The sequence below is a fragment of the Salmo trutta genome, chromosome 20 (assembly GCF_901001165.1).
Source record: "Salmo trutta chromosome 20, fSalTru1.1, whole genome shotgun sequence".
NCBI classification, from domain to species: Eukaryota; Metazoa; Chordata; class Actinopteri; order Salmoniformes; family Salmonidae; genus Salmo; species Salmo trutta.
Window position 1 is genome coordinate 43,741,541 of NC_042976.1, and position 23,255 is coordinate 43,764,795.

The 23,255-nt window shown below is 43.1% G+C and overlaps 2 protein-coding genes and 1 long non-coding RNA gene across 5 annotated transcripts in view; 1 reads left to right on the top strand and 2 right to left on the bottom strand.

Annotated features, from left to right (window-relative positions):
* LOC115156113 (uncharacterized) overlaps positions 1-23,255 on the bottom strand; it is a 306,615-nt gene that overhangs the window by 266,152 nt on the left and 17,208 nt on the right. The gene's annotated exons all lie outside the window — the stretch shown is intronic.
* Positions 58-14,782, top strand: LOC115156120 (signal transducer and activator of transcription 1-alpha/beta). Of its 3 annotated transcripts, none has more exons than XM_029703438.1 (8): positions 58-183; positions 8,629-8,684; positions 8,773-8,864; positions 8,984-9,123; positions 11,397-11,582; positions 11,972-12,047; positions 13,390-13,486; positions 14,741-14,782. In XM_029703438.1, exons 1-8 carry the CDS (start codon positions 105-107, stop codon positions 14,741-14,743), a joined length of 729 nt encoding a protein of 242 aa, XP_029559298.1. In that variant the 5' UTR covers positions 58-104; the 3' UTR covers positions 14,744-14,782. The 3 variants fall into 3 exon arrangements, with proteins under 3 accessions (XP_029559298.1, XP_029559297.1, XP_029559299.1); XM_029703437.1 differs by lacking the exon at positions 14,741-14,782 and adding an exon at positions 14,140-14,691 and having other exon boundaries at positions 60-183; XM_029703439.1 differs by lacking the exons at positions 8,773-8,864; positions 14,741-14,782 and adding an exon at positions 14,140-14,691 and having other exon boundaries at positions 69-183.
* On the bottom strand, positions 19,013-22,193 carry LOC115156129 (uncharacterized). Its single transcript, XR_003868186.1, has 2 exons — positions 21,895-22,193; positions 19,013-21,463 (listed from the first exon to the last, which is right to left on the bottom strand). It is a non-coding gene; the product is annotated as an uncharacterized LOC115156129 (long non-coding RNA).

A 23,255-nucleotide genomic window follows, 5' to 3' on the forward strand; every position in this document is an offset into this window, starting at 1 on the left:
AAATCATAAATAAATAAAAAAAATAATAATAATCAAATGCAGTAATTTGAGAGGACCGCTTGAGGGCGACTACGACCCAGTTTTGAATAAACAAGGACAGAAGCATGCCATGTGTTGTTGGGTCAGAGGCGAAGGTGGCAGCAAAATTAACTTCAGAGAGCCAGTTATTACAAATGATTCCAGGTACGTGTGTGTGTATTGCAGCTGACATGAGCTAAACCTGAATTAACTGTATGTGAAGTATGGCATGGACGCAAACTGTAGCTCTGGCTAGCTACTGTGGCTAGCTAGCAAGCACGTTAGCTAACGTGTTACTGTATAGCTACAACACAAGTATTCTAATCTTGAGAGAAACGTAACGTTGGCTATTGTTGTCTGTGGTCCTGTAGCTCAGTTGGTACAGCATGGCGCTTGCAACGCAAGTATTATGGGTTCGATTCCCGGGGGCACCCATACGTAAAATGTATACGTGCATGGCCATTGCTTCGCCCGGCAACGAACCATTGTTTATACAGACGACTAGTTGCAGAAGCTTCCGTACGTAGTCAGGCGTCCTTGATCAACACACTCAAACGAAAATAACGTTTCTACTAGCGGCATATTCAGTATCTCTAGGAACGATACTTTCCGGGACGAAGCAAGCATGATCGTGGCGGGTAAAAGTGCTAAATGGCTTATACACAGAACCAGTGGAGTGGTGGAAAAAGTGCCCAATTGTCATACATGACTGAGTCATTTTCTATTAAGGTATCTTTACTTTTACTCAAGTTAAAGTCACCCAGTAAAATACTAGAGTAATAGTCTAAAAGTATTTGTTTTTAAATATACTTAAGTATCAAAAATGTAATTGGATAAAATATACTTATAATAGAAACCTATAAATAATTTCAAATTCCTTATATTAAGCAAACCAGACGGACCCATATTCTTGTTTTATTTATGGATAGCCAGGGGCTCCAACACTGACATAATGGGTGGGACACAATGCAGATAGCCCAGTTAGCCAATGTGCGGGAGCACTGGTTGGTCGGGCCAATTGAGGTAGTATGTACATGGATGTATGGTTAAAGTGACTATGCATATAAGATAAGCAGCGGCGTAAAAGAGGGGGGGGGGCACACAATGCAAATAGTACGGGTAACCATTGGTTACCTGTTCAGAAGTATTATGGCTTGGGGGTAAAAACTGTTGAGAAGCCTTTTTGTCCTAGACTTGGCACTCCGGTACCGCTTGCCATGCGGTAGTAGAGAGAACAGTCTATGACTGGGGTGGCTGGGGTCTTTGACAATTTTTAGTGCCTTCCTATGACACCGCCTGGTGTAGAGGTCCTGGATGGCAGGCAGCTTTGCCCCAGTGATGTATTGGGCCGTACGCACTACGTTCTGAAGTGCCTTGCAGTCATATTTGCCTTATGCAGCACCACACATCGCCTTTGCATAGAGTTGATCAGGCTCTTGGTTGTGGCCTGTGGATTGTTGTCCCCGTCTTCAATGGCTGTGCGAAGTTGCTGAATATTGTCAGGAATTGGAACACGCTGTCATGCACATTGATCCAGAGCATCCCAATTGTGCTCAATGGGTGACATGTCTGGTAAGTATGCAGGCCATGGACGAACTGGGGCATTTTCAGCTTCCAGGAATTGTGTACAGATCCGTGTGACATGGGGCAGTGCATTATCATGCTAAAACATGAGGTGATGGTGGCGGAGGAGTGGCACGACAGTGGGCCTCAGGATCTCATCACTTTATTTCTGCATTCAAATTGCCATCGATAAAATGCAATAGTGTTCGTTGTCCGTAGCTTATGCCTGCCCATACCATAAGCCCACCGCCCACATTGGGCGAACCACTCGCCAACACGATTCCATACGCGCTGTCTGCCATTTGCCCGGTCCAGTTGAAACTGGGATTCATCTTTGAAGAGCACACTTCTCCAGCATGCCAGTGGCCATCGAAGGTAAGCATTTGCCCACTGAAGTCGGTTAGGATGCCGAACTGCAGTCAGGTCAAGACCCTGGTGAGGACGACGAGCACGCAGAGAAGCTTCCTTGAGACGGTTTCTGCAAAAATTATTCGGTTCAGCAAACCCACAGTTCCATCAGCTGTCTGGATGGCTAGTCTCAAACGATCCCGCAGGTGAAGAAGCCGCATGTGGAGTTCCTGGGCTGGCGTGGTTACATTTGGTCTGCGGTTGTGAGGCAGGTTGGACCTACTGCCAAATTCTCTAAAACAAAGTTGGAGGCAGCTTATGGTAGAGAAAGGAACATTCAATTCTCTGGCAAAAGCTCTGGTGGACATTCCTGCAGTCAGCATGCCAATTGCACACTCCCTCAACTTCAGTAATATGTGTCATTGTGTTGTGACAACTGCACATTTTAGTGGCCTTTTATTGTCCCCAGCACAAGGTGTACCTGTGTAATGAACGATTATGCTGTTTAATCCGCTTTTTGATATGCCACACCTGTCAGGTGGATGGATTATCTTGGCAAATGAGAAATGATCACTAAAAGGGATGTAAGCAAATTTGTGCACAAAATGAGAGAAGCTTTTTGTGCGTATGGAAAATTTGTTGGGTTCTTTTCTTTCAGCTCATGAAACATGGGACCAACACTTTACATGTTGCGTTCCTATATTTTTGTGAACCTGAACATCATCTTATCTCTTTTGTGCCACCAATGTAGGAGGTTATGGAAGGGGAAACTGTATTGCAGTAGTCTAGTGTATGGTGCGGGAATAATGACAAGCGAACATGGAGAGATTTGTGTTCACATTGCCCTAACAAAGGGAACCGAACACAGACTTCAAGCGAATCGAACTTACATTTACATTTTAGTCATTTAGCAGACGCTCTTATCCAGAGCGACTTACAGTAGTGAGTGCACACATTTCATTTCATGCATTTTTTGTTTTGTTTTTTGTACTGGCCCCCCGTGGGAATCAAACCCACAACCCTGGCGTTGCACACACCATGCCTGCGTTGCAAACACCATGCTCTACCAACTGAGCCAAAGGGAAGCCTACGTTAGACCACCTCTTGAGATTGTTTTGGTTTGCCTCGGGGCTCTTTTGAGGGGTCTGGGTTCCCTTGGCGTGTTCACACTGCACAAAAATTAAGCTAACCTCACTGAGTTCACAAATTGTCTGAAAGGGGCCACGTTTGAAAACACTTAACCTCTAGAGGACACCTTCGAGATAAAATCCCGTTAACCTGTTGGGGCTAGGGGGCAGTATTTGCACGGCCGGATAAAAAAACGTACCCGATTTAAACTGGTTACTACTCTTGCCCAGAAACGAGAATATGCATATAATTAATTAGTAGATCTGGATAGAAGACACTCTAAAGTTTCTAAAACTGTTGGAATGGTGTCTGTGAGTATAACAGAACTCGTATGGCAGGCCAAAACCTGAGAAGATTCCATACAGGAAGTGCCTTGTCTGACAATTTGTTGTCCTTCTGTTGCATCTCTATCGAAAATACAGCATCTCTGCTGTAACATGACATTTTCTAAGGCTTCCATTGGCTCTCAGAAGGTGCCTATTTCCTCAGCCTTGCTCTCTTTATGTGAAACATGTAAGCATCGCATGCATGTGACAATTAGGGCCTGACCTATAGCTTATCATAATCAAATCAATAAATTGGTTATAACAAACTCCGAACACAGTAATATCGACAGCAAAATGGATGCGGAGGATGTGAAAAATAAACGCCAAACGGGTGAATGTTTACTGGTTGCTTAGGAGGGAAAGGGAAATTCAGATCTGTGGAAGACATTTGACTTAGTTGTGGAAACTACTGGTGGTCAAGAACAAGGAGGGTATAGGAGCAAGCGCTGACAGAGTATTATGTGTGCCAAACATTTGCTGTTAGATTACAATATTGTTTTTTTCTGACCATTTGGAACAGTGTAAACAACACTAAATAAATTCTAAGCAATACCAGTCTGTTCTAACGACCAAAAAATTGTAAAGCCTTTATTACAGCATAGCAAAGATTAAAAACAGCCAAATCTGTGAAATTGCTTAATTCAACATTTTGCCGGTGCATGAGGCTTGGTGCTCACAGAATCAGTAGGCTATTAAACAAATACTCAAACAGGCAACAGAAGCTATATCTGTCTTATATCTGTGTGTATGTATATATATATGTGTGTATATACCAGTCAAAAGTTTGGACACACCTACTCATTCAAGGGTTTTTCTTTATTTTTACTATTTTCTACATTGTAGAATAGTAGTGAAGACATCAAAACTATGAAATAACACATATGGAATCATGTAGGTACTAAAAAAGTGTTAAACAAATCAAAATATATTTTATATTTGAGATTCTTCAAAGCCTTGACAGCAGCTTTGTACACTCTTGGAATTCTCTCAAACAGCTTCACCTGGAATGCTTTTCCAACAGTCTTGAAGGACTTCCCACATATGCTGAGAACTTGTTGGCTGCTTTTCCTTCACTCTGCGGTCCAATTCATCCCAAAACATCTCAATTGGGTTGAGGTTGGGTGATTGTGGATGTCAGGTCATCTGATGCAGCACTCCATCACTCGCCTTCTTGGTCAAATAGCCCTTACACAGCCTAGAGGTGTGTTGGGTAATTGTCCTGTTGAAAAATAAATTATAGTCCCACTAAGCGCAAACCAGATGGGATGGCGTATCACTGCAGGATACTATGGTAGCCATGCTGGTTAAGTGTGCCTTGAATTCTAAACAAATCACAGACAGTGTCACCAGCAAAGCACCCCCACACCATCACACCTCCTCGATGCTTCATGGTGGGAACCACATATGCGGAGATCATTTGTTCACCTACTCTCACAAAGACATTCTTGGAACCAAAAATCTCAGATTTGGACTCATCAGACCAAAGGACAGATTTCCACGGGTCTAATGTCCATTGCTCGTGTTTCTTGGCCCATGCAAGTCTCTTCTTTTTATTGGTGTCCTTTAGTAGTGCTTTCTTCGCAGCAATTTGACCATGAAGGCCTGATTCACGCAGTCTCCTCTGAACAGTTGATGTTGAGATGTGTCTGTTACTTGAACTCTGTGAAGCATTTATTTAGGCTGCAATGTGAGGTGCAGTTAACTCTAATGAACGTATCCTCTGCAGCCGAGGTAACTCTGGGTCTTCCTTTCCTGTGGCGGTCCTCATGAGAGCCAGTTTCATCATAGCGCTTGATGGTTTTTGCGACTTGATGGTTTTTGCACTTGATGAAACGTTCAAAGTTCTTGACATTTTCCGGATTGACTGACCTTCATGTCTTATAGTAGTGACGGACTGTTGTTTCTCTTTGCTTATTTGAGCTGTTCTTGCCATAATATGGACTTGGCCTTTTACCAAATAGGGCTATCTTCTGTATACCAACCCTACCTTGTCACAACACAACTGGTTGGCTCAAACGCATTAAGAAGGAAAGAACTTCCTTTACTTAACTTTTAACAAGGCACACCTGTTAATTAATGAAATGCATCCCAGGTGACTACCACATGAGGCTGGTTGAGAGAATGCCAAGAGTGTGCAAAGCTGTCATCAAGGCAAAGAGTGACTACTTTGAAGAATCTCAAATATAAAGTAGATTTTGATTTGTTTAACACTTTTTTGGTACCTACATGATTCCATATGTGTTATTTCATAGTTTTGATGTCTTCACTACTATTCTACAATGTAGAAAATAGTAAAAATAAAGAAAAACCCTTTTGACTGGTAATATATATATATATATGGATGATTTACAAAGCCAGGCTATTGATTATAGACCTAATTAAGTTGTGTTTTCTTCTCTCCTCAATCTTCTTAGACAATTAGGCTAAGGCAAGGGCTTTTTCCCCGTCTCTGCTGCTGCTGCTGCCTCTGCAGCATTGTTCTCAATCCCAATATGCTGGTTAACTTTGCTATTATGCACATAGCAACATAGGGAAGGGCCCCAATTCTACGGCGACACTGAAGATTATGTTTCAGAACCACGGACAGCGACCGTATCCAACGCGGGAGAAAGCACATTTGTTATAAAATAATATTTGATTGATTAGTGTTGCACCATTATTTTTACATAATATAACCATATACAATTTCAGTATCACGTCTTAGCGTGATGGACTGTGCCATCACTGTGGCCTCGGCAATGGATTAGTCAACTGTGACAGGCACGAATCAGACAGGTGTCCATGTGCACCATGAAGAAAAAAAAACTTTTGCGACTTAAGAAATCCCAGTCAACCAATAGCCTATCGACCAAACAATCGACCAGTCGACCAAATGGGGTCAGCCCTAGATTTACTATTAGGAGATAAAAGGGTATTGTATGGGCAATTTACCTTCCTCAGAACAACATGCTGTAGGGTCAAGTTATAGACATGAAAGATATCACAAATATCCACATCTCTTCTCAATCTATTCCCTTACCTTGACTGTATTTCTCTTCACGGCATCCTGCTCCATCTGAGGCAGGGGATCCTTCTTCACCTCTTCCTCATCTTCATCATTCTGATTATCAACAAAATCTCTCTCAGCTGCATCAGTATCAGTGCTCTGTTCAACTGTGGACCTGTTGGCACCGGTCCTCCTCTTTGTCTAAAAAGACAATACAGTCAGTGACATACTGTATGTTGCCGTTGCTACAGGCCTTTGAGAAGAGCTAGGGTAAACGATTGGTGATTGAATATTATTATGGAAGTCTGTTGTAAGGACAATTTACCCTCCAACCTCACAACAGCATGTTGTATGGCATATTGGACAGGTTTGGAGTGTGGACAGGTAAGACCCCAGATTTCCCTTTCTCTCCTCAATCTATTGTCTCACCTTAACTTTTCTCCTTGTCACAGCCTTCAGCTCGATCTGAGGCAGGGGATCCTTCACTTCACTATCTTCTGGATAGTTTAAACTCAGGATATCTTTCTTCATTTTCTGGACTTGACCTTCCAAACTTTGATCATGTGGATCATCTTTGTTTAATCTCTGATTGGAACAAATTAGACCATTTTTTAAATGCTCATGGATATGGCCAATATACCACAGCTAAGAGCTGTTCTTACGCACGACACAACACAGAGTTATTATAAACTGGTTACCAACTTAATTAGAAGAGTAAAAATAAATGTTTTGTCATACCCGTGGTATACGCTCTGATATGCCACAGCTTTCAGCCAATCAGCATTCAGGGCTCGAACCACCAGTTTATAATGGCCAATATACTATGGCTAAGCGCTGTTCTTAGGCAAAACTGCTTGGATACAGCCCTTAGCTGTGGTATATTGGCCATATACCACAAACACTGAGGTGCCATATTGCTAATAAAAACTGGTTACCAACATAAATAGAACAGTAACAAGTCTTTTTGCATCATAACCGTGGTATATTGTCGTATATACACATGGCTGAAATGCTGTTTCAGCCAATAAGCATCCAGGACCCAAACTGCCTGGTTTATAATTACACAATAAGGCACGAGGGGGCTTGGTGTAATTACACAATTATACCAACAGGCTCCTGAACAGCTTCAATCGCCAAGCCATAAGACTGCTAAATAACTAACAAAATGACTACACAGTACAGGTTTTCGCTATAAATACACATAGATCCTATTGCCTGATATCAAGATTCGTAATTAATGCGTTATGGAGTCACCTATTATTATAATAATTTAGGTAAAATTATGATAAGTAGCCTACTGCTGTTATCTTTGCAAGGATCATATTTTATTTATAACAAGTCCCATAGGTTATTATAATGCATACTTTTTTTTTTTACAATATTTAAAATGATTATATTAGCGGGACATTAACGCTGGCCCACACCGCCACCCAGCTGTCACTACTTGCGGGATGTCCTGTATACCCTGTGGTCCCTGCCGCTGCATTTAAAAAAAAGACGGTGCATCGGTTCCTACACCACTGCATAAGCCTTCTCTGTTAACCATTCATAGGCTTACCTTATTATCCTTATTATCCTCCATGGTTAAAGTCTATGACTGGAGCTTATGTTCTCATCACGTAAAACTTAACCAAGTGATTACCAAAGAGATAAGGCTATCGCATTTTATACGGTAACTCAGCCAACGTCATAATGTGAAAGAACTTTTACGTAATAAAACAACTTCAGGGATGATCTGTCAATCAATGCGACCAGCGACGCCATACTGGAACCCCATACCACTAAAAAGACCCGTCGAAACAATAAATACTGATGTATTAGCTACGTTTCCGGTTTTTTTTTGTAAAATAATGTGATGAGACAACATATATAAATAAGTAAACAACAGCCGACAACAATGATGAGCAATACATAACATTGTAAATAAAAATGTGTTCTTAACTGACTTGCCTAGTTAAATAAGCTTAAATCATAAAAAAAAAAAAAAATTATAATAATAATCAAATGCAGTAATTTGAGAGGAACAGCCACAGCAAACCCATCTGTGATATTAAGGTGCGCTAGTTGGTTATAAAAGGTGGGTCATACATACAGTGTGTGAGGTAGCTATTAGTTTTTCTCTACACACATATCTGGCAAGGGAGTCAAGTTGACCAACTCATTTGGCCAACTAATCCCAGATAAAGGCTAACAATGCAAATGTTGCTTAAGGTCATTCCATTAAAGTGAACCAATAATAATATGAAACTCCTGTGACAGGTCGAGAAGCAGCGGGAAACCCTAATGGGCTCATCCCCTGGACCAAGTTCTGCAAGGTGAGCATCTCACTGGAAGTTTAGTGTTTTAGCCAACCCGTGTGTGTTTACTATGGGTTGTGTATTGAGTGTGTCTTTACCTGAGCAGAATGTGAATGAGAAGAGCTTTCCCTTCTGGCTGTGGATCGAGGGAATACTGGACCTGATCAAGAGACACCTGCTGTGTCTGTGGAATGATGGGGAAAACATCTCTCCAACTCACATTACTTCAGTATGCCTTTCTGAAGACTAGGTTTACATTACTTTTTTGAAAAGTGACTTTATTGTGCTATAATCCACTACATCTCTATGGTCTATAGGTGTATCATGGGCTTTGTTAGTAAGGAGAGAGAGAAGGCCCTGCTGAAGGACAAGGAGCCTGGAACTTTCCTGCTGCGCTTCAGCGAGAGCAGCCGAGAGGGAGCCATTACCTTCACCTGGGTGGAGGGCTCCAATAACGGTGTGTGTGTTTTTTTGTGTGCATGTGTGTTTGTAGCTTTGTAGCTGTAGATGAAGGGGAGGAGATGGGTTAAAGAAGGATTTTTAAGCCTTGAGAGAATTGGGACGTGGATTGTGTATGTGTGCCATTCAGAGGGTGAATGGGCAAGACAACATATTTAAGTGCCTTTGAATGGGGTATAGTAGTAGGTGCCAGGTGCATCGGTTTGAGTCAAGAACTGCAACACTGCTGGGATTTTCACGCTCAACAGTTTCCCGTGTGTATCAAGAATGGTCCACCACCCAAAGAATATCCAGCCAACTTGACACAACTGTGGGAAGCATTGGAGTCAGCATGGGCCAGCATCCTTGTGGAACACTTTCGACACCTTGTAAAGTCCATGCCTCGACGAATTGAGGCTGTTCTGGGGGCAAAAGTGTGGGGAGAGGGTGCAACTCAATATGAGGAAGGTGTTCCTAATGTGTGGTATATATACTCAGTGTACATACCAATGGACAGACAAAAATATTTATATTTTAATTGTTTTTACACATTATGAGTATGTGTCTCTACATCTGTCTCAGGTATATGTGTTTCTGTTTGTATTATTTTACCAGGTAAGCTGACTGAGAACACATTCTCATATCACATTGTGTGTGTGTGTGTGCATTTATGTACAGTTGAAGTCGGAAGTTTACATACACTTAGGTTGGAGTCATTAAAACTCATTTTTCAACCACTCCACAAATGTTTTGTTTTAACAAACTATACTTTTGTGCATGACACAAGTAATTTTTCCAACAATTGTTTACAGACAGATTATTTCACTTTTAATTCACTGTATCACAATTCCAGTGGGTCAGAAGTTTACATACACTAAATTGACTGTGCCTTTAAACAGCTTAGAAAATTCCCGAAAATGTCATGGCTTTAGATGCTTCTGATAGGCTAATTGACATCATTTGAGTCAATTGGAGGTGTACCTGTGGATGTATTTCAAGGCCTACCTTCAAACTCAGTGCCTCTTTGCTTGACATCATGGGAAAATCAAAAGAAATCAGCCAAAAAAATGGTGGACCTCCACAAGTCTGGTTCATCCTTGGGAGCAATTTCCAAACGCCTGAAGGTACCACGTTCATCTGCACAACCAATAGTACGCAAGTATAAACACCATGGGACCACGCAGCCGTCATGCCGCTCAGGAAGGAGACGCGTTCTGTCTCCTAGATATGAACATACTTTGGTGCGAAACGTGCAAATCAATCACAGAACAACAGCAAAAGACCTTGTGACGATGCTGGAGGAAACAGGTACAAAAGTATCTATATCCATAGTAAAACAAGTCCTATATCGACATAACCTGAAAGGCCGCTCAGCAAGGAAGAAGCCACTGCTCCAAAACCGCCATTAAAAAAGCCAGACTACGGTTTGCAATAGCACATGGGGACAACGATTGTACTTTTTTTCCCCCTCTGGTCTGATGAAACAAAAATAGAACTGTTTGGCCATAATGACGATTGTTATGTTTGGAAGAAAAAGGGGGAGGCTTGCAAGCCGAAGAACACCATCCCAACCGTGAAGCATGGGGGTGGCAGCATTATGTTGTGGGGGTGCTTTGCTGCAGGAGGGACTGGTGCACTTCACAAAATAGATGGCATCATGAGAAGGACAATTTGGTGGATATATTGAAGCTACATCTCAAGACATCAGTCAGGAAGTTAAAGCTTGGTCGCAAATGGGTCTTCCAAATGGACAATGACCCCAAGCATACTTCCAAAGTTGAGGCAAAATGGCCTAAGGACAACAAAGTCAAGGTATTGGAGTGGCCATCGCAAAGCCCTGACCTCAATCCAAAATAACATTTGTGGGCAGAACTGAAAAAGTGTGTGCGAGCAAGGAGGCCTACAAACCTGACTCAGTTACACCAGCTCTGTCAGGAGTAATGGGCCAAAATTCACCCAACATATTGTGGGAAGCTTGTGGAAGGCTACCCGACTCGTTTGACCCAAGTTAAACAATTTAAAGGCAATGCTACCAAATACTAATTGAGTGTATGTCAACTTCTGACCCACTGGGAATGTGATGAAAGAAATAAATGCTGAAATAAATCATTCTCTCTACTATTATTCTGAAAATGTCACATTCTTAAGATAAAGTGGTGATCCTAACTGACCTAAGACAGGCAATTTTTACTAGGATTAAATGTCAGGAATTGTGAAAAACTGGAGTTTAAATGTATTTGGCTAAGGTGTATGTAAACTTCCGACTTCAACTGTATATCTATGAACATATAGACGTCCATTTCCACGCGGTGGAGCCCTACACTAAGAAGGAGCTGGCCGCCGTCTCTTTTCCTGACATCCTCCGCAACTACAAGGTGATGGCTGCTGAGAACATCCCTGAGAACCCTCTGCTCTACCTCTACCCCAACATCCCCAAAGACAGTGCCTTCACACGCTACTACAGCCGCCCCACAGAAGGTAACTAACAAGCTGTTAGAAATGTATGTGTGTTGAGGAAAGATTGAGTAGTTGAAAAAGGTACAAATGGTGTTGAAGACTTCAATTCCAGTCTAAGCTATTATACACAATATATACTGCATAGCATACTTTTCTTATTTTGTTGTGCCACACCCTTTTCCCCCATTTGAAATACTGACCACTGGTAATGCCTTGCCACAGGAGGTTGGTGAGGGGAGGAAGGCTCAAAATAATGTCTGGAATGGAGTGTGTGATGTGTTTGATACCATTCTATTTACTCCATTCCAGCCATTACTATGAATCCGTGCTCCCCAATTTAGGGGCCACCTGCCACCTGTGTTTGGTTCTGATGATAACCTTTAGACGTCTATAACCTTTGACCTTCTCAGCTGCTGAGCCAATGGAGTTGGAGAGTGCCTCTGAGGCTGGCTACATTCAGACGGAGCTCATCTCTGTGTCTGAAGTGTAAGTCTGATTCTTGTTATGAAACACCTTTTACTGTTTTTATATCGTTTTCATTGATTTAAGATACACCCAACAGACCAAATCAAATCAAATTTATTTATATAGCCCTTCGTATATCCGCTGAAATCTCAAAGTGCTGTACAGAAACCCAGCCTAAAACCCCAAACAGCAAGCAATGCATGTGAAAGAAGCACGGTGGCTAGGAAAAACTCCCTAGGAAAAACTCCCTAGAAAGGCCAAAAACCTAGGAAGAAACCTAGAGAGGAACCAGGCTATGAGGGGTGGCCAGTCCTCTTCTGGCTGTGCCGGGTGGATATTGTAACAGAATATGGTCAAGATGTTAAAATGTTCATAAATGACCAGCATGGTCAAATAATAATAATCAGAGTAGTTGTCGAGGGTGCAACAAGCACGTCCGGTGAACAGGTCAGGGTTCCGTAGCCGCAGGCAGAACAGTTGAAACTGGAGCATGGCCAGGTGGACTGGGGACAGCAAGGAGTCATCATGCTAGGTAGTCCCGAGGCATGGTCCTAGGGCTCAGGTCCTCCGAGAGAAAGAAAGAAAGAGAGAGAGAGAATTAGAGAGAGCATATTTAAATTCACACAGGACACCGGATAAGACAAGAGAATACTCCAGATGTAACAGACTGACCCTAGCCCCCCGACACATAAACTACTGCAGCATAAATACTGGAGGCTGAGACAGGAGGGATCAGAAGACACTGTGGCCCCATCCGATGATACCCCCGGACAGGGCCAAACAGACAGGATATAACCCCACCCACTTTGCCAAAGCACAGCCCCCACACCACTAGAGGGATGTCTACAACCACCAACTTACCGTCCGAAGACAAGGCCGAGTATAGCCCACAAAGATCTCCGCCATGGCACAACCCAAGGGGGGGGGCGCCAACCCAGACAGGAAGACCACGTCAGTGACTCAACCCACTCAAGTGACGCACCCCTCCCGTGGACGGCATGGAAGAACACCAGTAAGTCAGTGACTCAGCCCCTGTAATAGGGTTAGAGGCAGAGAATCCCAGTGGAAAGAGGGGAACCGGCAAGGCAGAGACAGCAAGGACAGACGACACACACAGCCCAAAGTACAAGAAAAGGTCAAATGAAAAGTGTACGTCTCTTGTTATGTCAGTCACTGACAGTCACTCACCCATGTCAGCTAACATGTTTTAGATCGGTAAATTAGTCTAGCCAAATATTTCACTGGTAGTAAACATGGTTGAATTACCGACCGGGGGGCACCCATTGATTGATTGTCACTCTCACTCAGATATCATATTTTCTCCTGGTTATGTAACTGTTTGTTGGGTTCTGTTTCTCCTCAGCCACCCCTCCAGACTACAGGACGCCATGCTGCCCATGAGTTCCCAAGTGTATGGAGAGCTGACCAGGATTATTAACCCTGATGAGATTGAAAATGTGGTAGGTTAACAGCCAGACAGCACCTGCCACACACACAGATTAGCGACACTGTGGTAGGTTTTAGCCAGACAGCACCAGCCACACACAGAGTAGAGACACTGTTGTATGTTAGTCAGCCAGCAGTAGCCACACACAGTGGTCGCGTTCCCCTGCTCAGCCGTTCCATGCATCAACCAATGGTTGCATGCTACATCAACTGTGCCACCCGGCACCAGATTGCTATAACATATGTGGTTAGCTGATACGTAAAATAATTATCCGGGAGTAGAAAGATCTGGCATGCATCAGCAACACCTGGGCAGAGGAGCATGACCCACAGTGTGGTAGGTTAGAGACAGACAGCGCCAGCCACACTCAGAGATGAGACAACACACATCTAATCATCATAAAACAACAAAATGTGGAAAAGATGTGAACATTTGAGAAGACAAGACAGCCCTGGGCTAAAATTAGAATGTAAGGTCCTGGCAAATCAGCTGTACCGCTTTATTTCCAAATCTTTCATGGCGAGGGTCGGGATAATTCATGCATTTTTTTTATTTACTATGTGACTGTGCCACTGTGTAACACATGCAATCACAAAAGTGCAGCATTACACTATTGAGATGCAGCCATTTTTTCCCCCTGATCCTATGTTGTCCCTCTCCCTTCAGATGTGCACTCCCTTCCCAAACTAATCTGCCCTCTTCAGGTGGTGCCCAGGAAAATGTGTGTAAGCTCCCGAGCCGAGTACCGAAGATACCACACAAAAAGGATGACGTTTGCAATAGATTTGAAAGCACAACTGAAACTGTATATGTAGTCCTACGTTATCGTTTTATATACATGCATGAGATTTTGGGGCTTTGAGTCCAGCTGTTTGTAATAAGGAATGTCATTCTACACTACTTGTGGGACAGGGTAATATTTTGTTTATGCATATGTAATGTGAACAACAAAAGGGATGCAGAAAGCTGTTCTTCACCTTGTAAATAGATACGATTTTGTAGTCACTTATAATGAGGAAAATGGTTCAGCTGTTCTGGGTCGTTCCACGAAATGAGTACCCTTTTGATATTTTAGTCAGAAATGTTGAACCAATATTGAATTTTAAAAGGATGTTATATTAAATGAAGTGGCCTTTAATATAGACCACATGGAGACTTCAATAAATCAGATGTTTAATATGGATAAAGGCTTGCTAAAGTGCCAAAATTCATCAAATATATCTATATTGTTTTGTGTACTTTTTACCCATTTTTCTCCCCAATTTAGTGATTTCCAATTGGTAGTCTTGTCTCATTGCTACAACTCCCGTACGGACTCGGGAGAGGCGAAGGTCAAGAGCCATGCGTCCGCCGAAACATGACCCTGCTTCTTGACACACCGCACCAATGTGTCAGAGGAAACACCGCACAACTGGCGACCGCCACAGGAGTCGCTAGAGCGCGATAGGACAAGGACATCACGTCCGGCTAAACCCTCCCCTAACCTAGACGACGCTGGGCCAATTGTGCGTCGCCTCATGGGTCTCCCGGTCGTGGTCGGCTGCGACACAGCCCGGGATTGAACCCGGCTCTATAGTGACGCCTCAAGCACTGCGATGCAGTGCCTTAGACAACTGCGCCACTCGGGAGGCCTCAAATTCAGCATTTTGACACTTAATCCCAACATTTCTCCAAGTTTCTCCAAGCCCTAGTTATTTTGTTGCTTTCACAAAGTCATTCTTTATTTCATGTGAGTAGTGATTCATTTGCATATGTCCCTCATTTTAAGGTCAACCCTGTTATGTAAACTGAGCTCTCGTTTTAATTTGGTGAAACTATTCCTTTTGAATTGCTTTTAAAAGAAACATTGAAGGTCTAATAGTCAAATCACAGAGTAAATGCAGGTGCGCTGGATCTACTTTTTTTTGTTCATTTTCTGTGTTTTGTGGTGGAAAACTGAGCAGGTCGAGCATAACATGTCAACCCTGTTAGCCATAGATAGGCTAGAAGTGTTTATTCCTCTCTCTGTGCATACCTTTGGTTGTGTTGTTGTGGCTTTGGCAGTTGACACCTAATTTACTGACCATGTCTCATCTGATTATTTTTGTGAGTGTTTATTTATGGTATAAATTAATTTTGTTATTCCTTTACTCAGTGTGTGGTTTCCCATTGTTTGTTACAATCTTGAGCCAGGTTGTAACAAGTTATACTGAATTTGTGGAACAACCCTTATATGCAAAGTACTTCTAAACTGTACTCACGACTGCATGGACTTCATTGTTTCAATTAATTAAAAATAAGAGCTCTCTCACATGCCTGAAAAGCTTTGCTTTTTTTAACCATGTTAATTAAAATATATTTATGTGTACATATTCCACTGCAAGGAGCAATCACACTCTTCCACACCTCTTAACAAATGAACTTGATCATGTATTCCTTAAAATAACAGAAAAGGACATCCATGTACAGTCGTGGCCAAAAGTTGAGAATGACACAAATATTCATTTTCACAAAGTCTGCTGCCTCAGTTTATATGGTGGCAATTTGCATATACTCTATAATGTTATGAAGAGTGATCAGGTGAATTGCAATTCATTGCAAAGTCCCTCTTTGCCATGTAAATGAACTGAATCCCCAAAAAACATTTCCACTGCATTTCAGCCCTGCCACAAAAGGACCAGCTGGCATCATGTCAGTGATTCTCTCGTTAACACAGATGTGAGTGTTGATGAGGACAAGGCTGGAGATCACTCTGTCATGCTGATTGAGTTTGAATAACAGACTGGGAGCTTCAAAAGGAGGGTAATGCTTGGAATCATTGTTCTTCCTCTGTCAACCATGGTTACCTGCAAGGAAACGCATGCCGTCATCATTGCTTTGCACAAAAAGGGCTTCACAGGCAAGGATATTGCTTGCCAGTAAGATTGCACCTAAATCAACCATTTATCGGATCATCATGAACTTCAAGGAGAGCGGTTCAATTGTTGTGAAGAAGGCTTCAGGGCGCCCAAGAAAGTTCAGCAAGTGCCAGGACTGTCTCCTAAAGTTGATTCAGCTGCGGGATCGGGGCACCACCAGTACAGAGCTTGCTCAGGAATGGTAGCAGGCAGGTGTGAGTGCATCTGCACGCACAGTGAGTGCAAAGACTTTTGGAGGATGGCCTGGTGTCAAGAAGGGCAGCAAAGAAGCCACTTCTCTCCAGGAAAACCATCAGGGACAGACTGATATTCTGCAAAGGTACAGGGATTGGACTGCTGAGGACTGGGGTAAAGTCACTTTCTCTGATGAATCCCCTTTCCGATTGTTTGGGGCATCCAGAAAAAAGCTTGTCCGGAGAAGACAAGGTGAGCGCTAACATCAGTCCTGTGTCATGCCAACAGTAAAGCATCCTGAGACCATTCATGTGTGGGGTTGCTTCTCAGCCAAGGGCGTGGGCTCACTCAGAATTTTGCCTAAGAACACAGCCATGAATAAAGAATGGTACCAACACATCCTCCGAGAGCAACTTCTCCCAACCATCCAGGAACAGTTTGGTGACGAACAATGCCTTTTCCTGCATGATGGAGCATAAGCCATAAGGCAAAAGTGATAACTAAGTGGCTCGGGGAACAAAACATTGATATTTTGGGTCCATGGCCAGGAAACTCCCCCGACCTTAATCCCATTGAGAACTTGTGGTCAATCCTCAAGAGGCGGGTGGACAAACAAAAACCCACAAATTCTGACAAACTCCAAGCATTGATTATGCAAGAATGGGCTGCCATCAGTCAGGATGTGGCCCAGAAGTTAATTGACAGCATGCCAGGGTGGATTGCAGAGGTCTTGAAAAAGAAGGGTCAGCACTGCAAATATTGACTCTTTGCATCAACTTCATGTAATTGTCAGTAAAACACTTATGAAATGCTTGTAATTATACTTCAGTATTCCATAGTAACATCTGACAAAAATATGTAAAGACACTGAAGCAGCAAACTTTGTGGAAATTAATATTTGTGTCATTCTCAAAACCTTTGGCCACGACTGTATAACATTACATTCAGAACTGTCTTTATTTGGAATTTTAGATTGATCTGCGACTATTGCTGACACCTGACTTAAACCATCTGTCCATATGACCTGCAGGGATTTGAACTCTGAGCTAAAGCCTAGACAGCTAACACAAGTTATCAGGGCTCAGGCAAGGTTACCCTTCTTCGAACCACCTCCACTGCAACAGACATGTTATAACAAGGACAAAACCAATGTCAGATTTTGAGACCTGTTCCTCTATGTCTTAGGGTGGTGATTGGTTAGAGGGTTCAAGTCAGGTGTTTCCCAGACTATTAAAGGAGTGGTGAATGAGGTTAAATGTCTGTGGCAACATGTTCCATTATCTTTGTCATTCTTTGGATATCATTTTAACATGTTCTATATCTCTATGCACAATGTCACCATCTCAGTGTTGCTGCAAAACGGTAACAGTGCATTACACAAATGAAAAAGTAATGGTAGAGATAGAAATGGAATGTACAGAGAGGACAGGGTTCTCCAGATATAGATTAGAATGTTAGATTAGAACATTGTGCAAGGTTATTGTCCATTGTGCCAATGAAGCTGTTCTTATGCTACACCCTCGGAGTGTGGTGTCAGGAAAATAACCTCACACTCAACGTCAACAAAACAAAGGAGATGATCATGGACTTCAGGAAACAGCAGAGGGAGCACCCCCCTATCCACATCGACGGGACAGTAGTGGAGAAGTGGAAAGTTTTAAGTTCCTCGGCGTACACACCACGGACAAACTGAAATGGTCCACACACACAGACCGCGTGGTGAAGAAGGCGCAACAGCGCCTCTTCAACCTCAGGAGGCTGAAGAAATTTGGCTTGTCACCAAAAACACTCACAAACATTTACAGATGCACAATCGGCAGCATCCTGTTGGGCTGTATCACCGCCTTGTACAGCAACTGCACAACGCATCACCTGGGGAAAACTACCTGCCCTCCAGGACACCTACATCACCCGATGTCACAGGAAGGCCAAAAAGATAATCAAGGACCTGTAACCTGTTCACCCCGCTATCATCCAGAAGGCGAGATCAGCACAGGTGCATCAAAGCTGGGACCGAGAGACTGAAAAACAGCTTCTATCTCAAGGCCATCAGACTGTTAAACAGCCATCACTAACATTGAGTGGCTGCTGCCAACATACTGACTCATCTCTAGCCACTTTAATAATAAAACATTTGATGTAGTAAATGTATCACTAGTCACTTTAAACAATGCCACTTCATATAATGTTTACATACCCTACATTACTCATCTCATATGTATATACTGTACTCTATACCATCTACTGCATCTTGCCTATGCCGTTTGGCCATCGCTCATCCATACATTTATATGTACATATTCTTATTCATGCCTTTACACTTGTGTGTATAAGGTAGTTGTGAAATTGTTAGATTACTTGTTAGATATTACTGCACGGTCAGACCTAGAAGCACAAGCATTTCGCTACACTCGCATTAACATGTGATTACCATGTGTATGTGACCAATAAAATTTGATTTGATTTGATTGAATGTTTTCCCCATAAAACCTACCACTGCTTTGATTTCTAATTTGATCAGTATTGGTTTATGCTGTGTTAAAATTTCTGTTTAAGCAATAAACAAATTAAAAAAGAAAAACTCTGGTTGTAAACTGACTGCAGTAGCTATGTTTTTGGTATCGCTCATGTCATACTGCATGTCATTCCTCAACTGTCTGGATTTTACATTCATATTGGCCCTTCACAAAACTGACACACTAAATCAACAAACTGTTTTTGTACATATTCAATACAATAAGTACATGTCTTTCCATTAATTTCTTAAACTCATTGGAAATTAAATTGAATTCAACTATGCTATAATCCCACTGAATCATGAATAACCCTCATTCAGATGATTTTATATGGTCCTTTACACACCAGCTCCGTGGGAAAATTGGATCCTGGCCAAAGGCACAAGTTCATTCAAAAAGTGTGAGACATCTAGGATGTGTTTTTGACAATATTAATGTCAACTGCCATATGTTTATGTACATGTCCAACTGGTTTCCTCCTATTTTCAGACTAGTGATGCCAGACTAGTGTTTTATCATGTGGCCACAGATACTCCCCTATTCTGTCAGTGGTTCCAGATCTACAACAAACAACTGTGTGCGCATAGCATACAGTATTGAGCAATAGAGAAGTAAAATTCCATTGTTATGATAAAATCATAATACAGAAAAAGAACACTAGACCAAAAATATACACACATTTTAAAAAAAAAGTGTCTTGTGCCATCCCAAACAAAGTACAATAAAATGAAATTGAAATGAAAGCTACAGGGCATATGCAGTAGGGTTGATAAAGGTCAAGATAAGTTTGACTGGGACTAGTGGAAGCGTAGGATGTTTGGTAACATTTGGCATCCTAAACTTGTTTACATGTGACAAAGTAGGCTACAGGACCATATAGTGCTTATACCCAAGTGGTGGCCCATAATGTCTTCAGGAGCTACAGTCTTTTTCATTTTTTCCAACCAGGCATTAACCAAGACATATAGCTAGAATGGTATGGAGTGATATTATTGCCAACATAAATTGAATTTCAGATTCAACATCATATCGCTCCATAGACTCTAGTGTGCCTGGTTTGGCCAAAGATTACTACACATTGTGGCCCTCCAGGAAAAAGACCAAACTGCTAAACTATTACATTGAATTATATTAAGTATTGGTCCTTGATATCATGAAATATATTTACTTTATACAGTACATAAATATACAATTTACATGTAGCAGCATATGTATAATAATATCACTTTATATTCCACACCAATGTCACAAAGATTCAATCACACACACACACACACACACACACACACACACACACACACACACACACACACACACACACACACACACACACACTTGGTGAGGGAAAGGATAGAGGACGAAAGAGGAAAGATACAGCAAAAATAAGCAACACCGTCACCAAAGCGCACAACAAAAGGTAAAGCAAAACACTTACAGTAAAACAAAGGAGTATAAAAAATATAAAACACATTTAATCAAACACACAGTTCAGAAATAAAGTCATTATACAAAGTCGACAAAAGTCACTCCAAAAAGTGTTTATCCCACCAAAGAAACAGCAGTCTAGTAGAGAGGATACAAAAGCAGCGTGGCGCCATCTACTGGCTTGGATGTCTACACTACAGCAGGCCGCTCAGGTTGTTCTCTGCTGTCTCCTTGTCCTTCTTGGGGGCCTCTTGTGGGTTGTACTTGTTTTGATAGTCCTGGAGAATGGTGATCATGCCGTGATGGCCAAAATGCAAGGCCTCTTCCATTGGAAAGATAATGAGCAGTTGTGACTGACTGGGGTTGGACTGGCCTACAAAGGTATTCGTTTTGGGAACTAACACGACTCTTCAGGTGTGAAAATGCTATAGGGTACAGTTCAAATAAATCCCTCATGGTCGACCATAAGTGTTCTTTTGAGTGGGAGTGCATTGTAGACTCTCACTCAAGTATATGATACAGTCTCTCATCCACCCACACTTACCTACCCACCCAAAACACACACACAGATAAGACAGACAGGCAGACAGACAAAGTGGTCATACCTATCCATGGGAACAGGGGTTCACTTTGCACGCCTCCAAGAGGAAACGCACCACCTCTGCCTGTCCTGAAAGTAGAGCAGATGACTGTTTGTTTCTTAAATAACCCTCACACTCCTACGCACTTTCTCTCTCACACACTGCAGCAAAGACGTCAAACACGACACAGTGCAGTTACCAAGGGACAACAAATTAACCCTACGACACAGAGGGGGTCTGCCAAACACTCCCAGAGGATCCTGACACACACACACAATCTGTCCCTGTTTGTGACAGGAAAAGGAGGCTGTGAGAAGTACCTTCTGCTGCTGCCACATGTAAAGCCATCCTGGAGTCATAGTCCCTCTGCTCCATGTCCATGGAGGACAGAGCAAATCTGCAGACATACAGAAACAGGTCAGCAGTGTCACGAGATGGACGATAACGGACAAAGAAAGAAGAAGTAAGTCAGAGATGCAAGAGATGATGTATCACTATGAATGAAGATCTAATCATTCCATTGTCATGAAATTAACATTATTAAAAAAATATATAATTTGCATATCATGGACAGCAGGACTTTAGTTCTGTTGTACACACTGAGGGACAGTCATTATGTTTGGTGTGTTTCTGTGAATGTGTGTGTGTGTGTGTGTGTGTGTGTGTGTGTGTGTGTGTGTGTGTGTGTGTGTGTGTGTGTGTGTGTGTGCGCGTGTGTGTGCGTGTGTGTATGCGGGTGTGTGTGTGTGTGTGGTGTGTGTGTGTGTGTGTGTGTGTGTGTGTGTGTGTGTTAAAGAAGAGAGTGTGTAAAAGAGTTGCATACATTACCTCCTTAGTGCTGAGATATCTCCGGTGTAGGCGGCAAACACGAGGTTGATGACAGACTTGACCTGGAGAGAAAAAAGAAAGCAGTTTGTGGAACCAGGCAACACACACAGGCAGCCAGGGGGTGTGTGGGGGACATGTGCCAGCTAAAGGAGAAGCAGAGTCAAACCCATCAAATCAGGACTTCTGGATACCAATAAACTTCTAACAAAACCCCAAGGCAATGGCAGTATTACTTTATTTATGTGAACCTGAAAAATATATGGCAGATTGAGGGATTTCTCGTTTACTGTAATAACATGAAGTAAAATGCTTGTCACGACAGTGACGGATGGTGGCGCCCCTCCTCGGCCGGGCGGAGCTCGGCGGTCGTCGTCGCCGGCCTACTAGCTGCCATCGATCCCTTTTTGTTTCACTTTCGTTTGGTTAGGTCTAGGTAGGCACGCACCTGTTTTGGGTTAGTCATTAGTAAGGGGGGGTTATTTAGGTTAGCGTAGGATGTATGTGGTTGTACGTGATTGTGTTGCTTGTCCGGGTTTTGTGTTCGTAAAGAACGTGTACTGAATTTTTCCCTTCTGCCTGTGGTTTGTTTTATTTTGTGTACACCACCGCAGAATCGTTCAGGGCTGCGCCCCTATACCTTGTCGACCACGTACAGTGCTTCCAATAAAGAAGTGTGGTCACGAACTCTCTCTGTCTCCTGCGCCTGACTCTACCTCTCCTGTTGTTCCTCGAGCCAGCCCGTGACAGAAATCACGTACCAAAACTTAAATGGAGTCAGCAGGAGCTTCAGCGCCAGCCATGTCCATGGAGGAAACCGTGGACCAACACTCTACCCTGCTCCACCGGCTGGGGAACGCCATGGATCAGGTGTTGGCGCGCCTGGAGAGCTGGGACCGACGCGCTCTCGGCCCCCCGAACGCGGCAGTCCAACAGCCTGCGCCCCCTCCAGCACCCACAGCCCCCAGTGCCAGTGGGGTGAAACTCGCTCCCCCCAGGGAGTACGATGGAACGGCCGCTGGGTGTAAGGGCTTCTTACTCCAGTTGGAGTTATACCTGGCGACCGTTCGTCCTCCTCCCTCGGGGGAGGAGAGCGTCAGCGTCCTCGTCTCCTGTCTCACGGGTAAGGCCCTGGAATGGGCAAACGCCGTGTGGGACAGTCTGGACTCAGCCAGGGACAACTACCCAGAGTTCACCCGCCGCTTTCGGGCAGTATTCGATCATCCCCCGGAGGGGAGAGCGGCGGGTGAGCGGCTGTTTCACCTGAGGCAGGAGACGAGGAGCGCGCAGGATTTCGCTCTCGAGTTCCGGACCCTGGCCGCGGGAGCAGGGTGGAATGAGAGGGCCCTTATAGATCACTACCG